At 40.7% G+C, this 6,493-nt stretch overlaps 1 protein-coding gene across 1 annotated transcript; it reads left to right on the top strand.

Moving 5' to 3' along the window:
* Window positions 1-6,057, top strand: LOC145772426 (uncharacterized). Its single transcript, XM_082584303.1, has 5 exons — window positions 1-896; window positions 1,097-1,520; window positions 2,817-3,740; window positions 4,723-4,881; window positions 5,887-6,057. The coding sequence occupies exons 1-5, from the start codon at window positions 1-3 to the stop codon at window positions 6,055-6,057; spliced, it is 2,574 nt and encodes an 857-aa protein (XP_082440429.1).
* Window positions 6,058-6,493: the final 436 nt, after the last annotated feature.

Genomic DNA, 6,493 nt, shown 5'->3' with positions numbered 1-6,493 from the left:
ATGGCCCCAAGAAAATCTCGACCCGAAAGCGAATATCGCGAACCCTCTACTCAAATTAAAATCTCTCCTGGCGAAAAGTTTTGCGACACCTTTTGGAAAGATACTCCTAGGTTGTGGTTCACCATCTTAGAAAATAGATTCATCACTTATCAGATTGATTGCCAACGTCTGAAAACAGACAAACTTGTATCGTGTCTGCCTTACGATATTTTTGTAAACATACAAGACTTAATCAGCGCCGGGGCAGACTATGATAAATTAAAGGAACGCTTACTTCAGCGTTTCGAACCGACGTTGAACGAACGTATCGCTGACGTCATGTCACTGTCTGAAATCGGCGATCGACTGCCGTCCGAAGTGCTTGCCGAGATGCGAGCAAAACTTCCTCAAAATGTCGCATCGACGGAATTAATTCGGGAATTGTTTGTAAATAAACTCCCGAATCAAATCAAACTTGTTTTGGCCGGAAATCTCGAAATGTCATTAAACGAATTAGCAAAAGCTGCCGATCAAATGTCAAAACTAACAAACGTTTCCCATGCCACAGTAAACGCAGTGCAGCATACTACAGAACAAAATCCCAATGCCCAACTAATGCAACAGATTGATCGCTTACAACATCAAATGGAACACCTGTCGGCAAGTGTGTCTAATCTTCAGTCTGACCGAAGCAGTCAACCTGTTAATTTCTTCCCAAACCGATATCGCACATCATTTCAGACGCCCAGATCCAACGTTCCCCAAAGACAACAACCTACTTGTTTTTATCATCAAAGGTTTGGCCACGCCGCCTTTAAGTGTCAATGGCCATGCTCATGGAACACAGCACGGCCTAACAACCCTCATTCAACGCAAAATAACAGACAGAAGCCAAAAAACGAGGTGTCGGCCCTAAGGTAGGTATATCACACTTAGGGCCAGGGGTCAATAACAACATGCTATTTCTTGAAGATCTAAATTCCCAACAGCTATTTCTTTGCGATACCGGTGCTGCTGTGAGCTGCGTTCAACCTACTCGATTAGAAAAAAATTCTATTTTATTTTCCAACGACATCTTGTATGCAGCCAATAATACTAAAATACCGACTTACGGCAGACGTACCATGGACATCAAAATTGGGTACGATCAAATAAAGACTTGGACATTTATAATCGCCGATGTAAAAGAAAATATTATTGGTCTAGACTTTTTACAGCATTTCAATTTGTCAATTAACCCGAAGAATAAATGCATCTTTGATGAAACCACGAAACAACGTCACGCACTGCAACATTTACGCAAACAAGCTAGTATCGCACCTATATCACTGACAAAGTACAACGAGTTTTCAGCAATATTGGACAAGTTCCCCGAGCTGACAGCACCACGAACCGCTGAATATGCCGCACGCGTTCCGGTGAAGCATAAAATTGTGACGTCGGGATATCCATACTTTGCGAAGTGTCGACCGCTGCCGCCGGAAAAGTACAATTGGGTGAAGTCAGAAATCAACAAATGGATTACAGATGGAATACTGGAGGTAAGTGAATCAAACTATAGCAGTGCACTTCACCTCGTTGCTAAACCAGCCGGTAGCGCTGATCCTTACAGATTATGCTGTGATCTACGCAATTTAAACAGGCAAACTGTCCCCGATCGCTACCCTATTCCAAAAATAAAAAATCTACTTCACCGCAGCGTTGCCAGATGCTGGAAGCTGCTTGGCACCAAAAAGTAACTAAAATTTCACCAGATTGCACACAATTTCACCAGATATTTAAAACACCCCAAATAAAGCAATTTCGCCTAAAAATACAAATAGTTTTTGAGACATAGGACTAAAATGAAACGAATATGCGAAACACATGTTGTGGCACACATTGCATACACGGATTATAACTGTAGCAGTCATAATTATCAGTAAACATCAAAAGTTCTTAAACAAAAAAGTTGCTGTTTTTACCTTAAAAGCGGCAACTTTTACTGCTAGGGTTAAAATGCACTCAGATGCAATAACATCCCAATGAAAAAAATTGAAAGACTTTTGCATATCCTGCTCAGGACATCCATGAATATGAAATAACAAATAGGTGGCCACTGTATGCATGTAGCCTATGTAAGGTCACTGGTGTTGATAAACTTCTAGTTTTTGGGAAAAAACAGCCTCCTTCACTAATTTTAAATAAAACTTGCCATTTTGCCAGTTTTTTTGATAAAAAGAACTCTCCAAAAAGCAGTGTCTCGCCACTGCCTGCAATCATGCCAGCGGCAAAAAGCTATACAATTGCTGGTACAGTGCTGCTGTCAGATTCAAAAGGTTGATTGAAAAGCGCAAATTGGTCACTCTGAACTTGCAACACACTGCCATCACACATGCGAAAACCTCTTGCAAAACGTTTTCTGTACGAGCGGGGATTTTTTGCTAAAAAGTTTAAAATTTTTTTGGAAAAGCTTGAGTACGGAAAATTTCACCAGATTTCACCAAAAAGTAGTCTGGTTCCAAGGTCAAAAAGCTTGACACCAAAGACCTCTAAATTTCACCAGAATTTTTTTATTTGGTATCCTATTTCTCCATCTGGCAACGCTGCTTCACCGTCTTGGAGGTTCAAACTATTTTTCTAAATTAGACTTTTCCAAGGGTTACTGGCAGATCCCACTCGACGAAGAAAGTAAAAAGTACACTGCCATGATTTCACCTTTGGGGTTGCATCAATTTAAAGTGATGTGCATGGGTTTAAAAAATGCTTCGGCTACTTTTCAACGTTTCATGGATTTCATTGTTCAACCTCTACCCCACTGTATGGCCTATTTAGACGACATTATTGTGTTCTCGAAGTCTAAACAAGAACACGCTCATCATTTGCGTGAACTTTTCGCTCGGCTGAGCAAGTATGGTGTTACCCTGAATCAAAGCAAATGTGTCCTAGGCGAGTCTGAAATTCAATTTTTGGGTCATAAAATAACACCAGGCGGCATTTATCCACTGAGTGAGAAAATTGATGCTATAAACAAGTTTCCCTTACCGAAATCCATCAAACAACTTCGAGGTTATTTAGGATTGATCAATTATTATCATGCCCACATACCCAAATTAGCAGAATGCCTTGCTCCATTGACAAAATTTTTAACGAAACAGTTCAGTAAAATCAGAAAAATTCCATGGGATGCCGTATCTATTAAAGCATTCCAAGACAGCAAGCGCATCGCTGCTGATGCTACCAAGCTCAATTACCCTCAAGCGGAGGCACGACTGATTTTACAAACTGATGCGAGCGATTTTGCTATTGGGAGTTGTCTTTTTCAAGACATCAACGGTGAGCTACAACCCCTTGCTTACCACTCAAAAAAATTCGATTTGTGTCAAACTAAAAAGCCCACCTTTGATAAAGAGTTATTTGCTATATTCGATTCCGTAAAAAAGTTCAGACATTATTTGGAACTTCGTGACGTCACCATTTTCTCCGATCATAAACCTCTTGTTGCACGTTTTCATTCCCAGCATCAATCTCTCATCCCACGCCGAGCTCGTCAGTTATCCTTTATCAGCGAATTTACCAATGACTTACAGCACATCGACGGCAAAAACAACAGCGTTGCAGACACCCTGTCTCGTATAGAAATTAACAATGTACAGTACGTACCAGGGTTTGATTATGCTGAGATGGCAAAAGCTCAGCCGAACGACGCGGAGATTACCAAGTTGCTCAATAGCAGTGACTCGTCTCTTCAAATAGAAGAGTTTCCGATACATAATTCTAACGTAACTTTACTGTGTGATACTTTAACAACCGCCATTCGCCCTATTGTAGCCTACCTGTGTCATTTCGTGAGACTGTTTTCAATCATTTTCATTCGTTATCACATGGCGGTAAACTGTCTACTCTCAAACAACTTCAACAAAAAGTTGTTTGGCCAGGAATGAAGAAGCAAGTTAAAGAATGGGTCAAATCTTGCCCACAATGTCAGAAAGGTAAGGTATGGCGACATTCTCATCCTGCACCACAAAAGTTCGATCTTCCTACAAATCGCTTTCATAACATATCTGTAGACATTGTTGTTCCACTGCCTGAGTCAGATCATAATCGCTACTTGTTCACCGTTATAGATCGATATACACGTTATTTCACTGCTTATCCCATGCCAAATGTCACTCCAGAGACTGTTCGCCATGCATTTTTGAATAGCTGGGTCCAATATTTTGGATCCCCTGTTTCAGTGCTTTCTGACAGAGGCAGCGTCTTTTTATCTAAGAAGTGGCAAGATTTTATGACAATGTTAAATACCAAGCATCAAACTACGTGTTCTTATCGCCCACAATGCAACAGTTTGGTCGAGCGTTTTCACCGCGTGCTAAAAGATTCATTGCGTATGCAAAACCACCCAGAAAAGTGGTCAGAAAATTTGCCAATCACGTTACTTTCACTGAGAAACACTGTAAAGGAAGATTTAGAGTGTACCCCCAACGATATGCTATTTGGACAAACCACACGTTCACCGAATGAATTTTCCGCTATTTTTCAAAGTGCTGACATTAATCCCACTGAATTGGCTTCCAGACTTGCACACCATTTTTACAGTTTGTCTCCAACACAGACTAGACAACAACCCACTGCCATGCCCTACGTTGACCCCCTGTTGGCGACTGTCCACAAAGTTTTAATTAAATCCGAACAAAGACGCCCTTTAGATCTAAGATACGATGGTCCATATCAATTCATCGTCTTAAACCGTTTGTTGAACAGCCCATCAAGAAAGTACCACCACCGCCACAAGTGACGTCACACGCTGTGAAAACCAACAATGATGAACTTTCCCACTCAGGAAATGCAACTGGTCAACAAAACGATCCATCAATAACATCATCTGCCCAGCAGCCGACCGGCGGTGATGTCCATCAAGGAGTAGATTTTCTCCCTTTTGTGTCAAAATCTGGGCGCTCAGTCAACCGCCCGCAACGTTTAATTACCATTGTGTAATATTTCTTCCTGTAATATGATTCAAACTGCCTGGCAGCTCATGCGGTTAAAGCTGCAAATATTTACTTGTACGTTGTATTTTAATATTGTAATTATGTAACTGTATACTGTATTTTTTGTGTCTTTTTAACAGCGCCAAGCTGTTGTGCTAAGACGAATGGTCTTAAGGATTGTCCACTCCAGCATTCGTCCATTTGTTTATTTTGCAGTCTGCAGAGCAGCAATGTAGGTTATTTTTGTTTGTTCTTAATACATGTGTTTAAACCATGCAGTTCTTTGCAGGACAGTTACAGCTTTTTCCAGTATAGCCATCTCATGTACTTTGAAATAAGGTGCACCTCAGCCACTGCGGCAATTCTTGGATGTCTGGCCATACAAGCTGGTCAATCTGCTTTTTTAAAGTAATACGAAATCGTTGTCTTTTTCTGCAACTGTCTGCATTTCTTCCAATGCAGAACCAGACAAGCAGTGGTTGTCAATTTGAACCTTTCTCTCTGTATAAGTTGTCTGCTCAATGTTTTTGTTTTATTGTGTATGGTTGAAGTGACTGCAATTGAGAGTGTGGCATGCAAACAGTTGGCATGGCATGTTACTAACCTAATTAACCTATGTTGGGCAAGCATGCATATGCCCACGAAACATTAGTTTACATACTGTATGAAACAACCACATGGTTTTGAATCATGTAGCCTACTGTATCTTTTTTATTTCTGTGTTTTGTTTGCAGTTGCTGAACGACTGTTCAGATTTATGAACATTTACGATTTTGTGAATGGTATTTAGACCTGTCGATGCCTATGTTCTTTTGTTTTAATTAGTTTTGTTCGCCTTTCAAATCGTATCTTTACATTTTGTACAGGTCAACTTATACACCAAGTCGCTAAATATTTCAAAGTTGAACTTGTAATCAATTTGCTTTGCCTTTTTCAGAAATCTTGCATCATATTCATGAACAACCAAGATCAAAAACGCAAGTGTTCTGCCCTTTTCACCGCCTGCAACGAAAAAGGTGTTTCAGAGCCACTTGCAACCGACTCTCTAGCGCCTCACAGCGACTGCAAAGGCCGAATGTCAATGATCTCCAGCTGCGTTGATCTCTAGCAAACAAAAAGGAGACAAGGCTGCTGCTGCATTTGCATCAACTCAATCGGCATGGTCTGCTTTTCAACAGAAAGAGCCAGACAAACAATGAATGCCTGCTACGGTTTTCAACGGCGCTTACAAAACAATTAATGTTTCTACGAGGTGGACTCTTCAACACAGCACAAACTCAGACATTCCTTTGCGGAAGGCGGTGGAACCACGCAGAATCACTTCGCGACACGATATCACAAACACAACACCACATTATTTTCATAAACACTAAACATACCTATTTCACACTATGTCTGTTACAATTGCGTTAACGTTTCAACTCCTTAAATTTGAGCTAAACTTGGTACCCATGGTTCCAATTTAGCCCAAATTTGGGGGGGCCTCTGTAGCGATCCATTATTTCATCGTATAAGTTTTCCTGCCATTTACTAAAGTTTCTGTA

This window comes from Aplidium turbinatum, chromosome 6, assembly GCF_918807975.1.
Source record: "Aplidium turbinatum chromosome 6, kaAplTurb1.1, whole genome shotgun sequence".
Lineage (NCBI taxonomy): Eukaryota > Metazoa > Chordata > Ascidiacea > Aplousobranchia > Polyclinidae > Aplidium > Aplidium turbinatum.
Note: the sequence above shows the minus strand (reverse complement) of the source record. Positions and strands in the feature narration are given on the sequence as shown.

Coding starts and splice junctions, on each gene's coding strand:
- LOC145772426 (XM_082584303.1), top strand. CDS start 1: ATGGCCCCAAGAAAATCTCGACCCGAAAGCGAATATCGCGAACCCTCT. Junction 897..1,096: donor AACGAGGTGTCGGCCCTAAG/GTAGGTATATCA, acceptor GACTTACGGCAG/ACGTACCATGGACATCAAAA. Junction 3,741..4,722: donor TTCCGATACATAATTCTAAC/GTAACTTTACTG, acceptor TTTGTTGAACAG/CCCATCAAGAAAGTACCACC.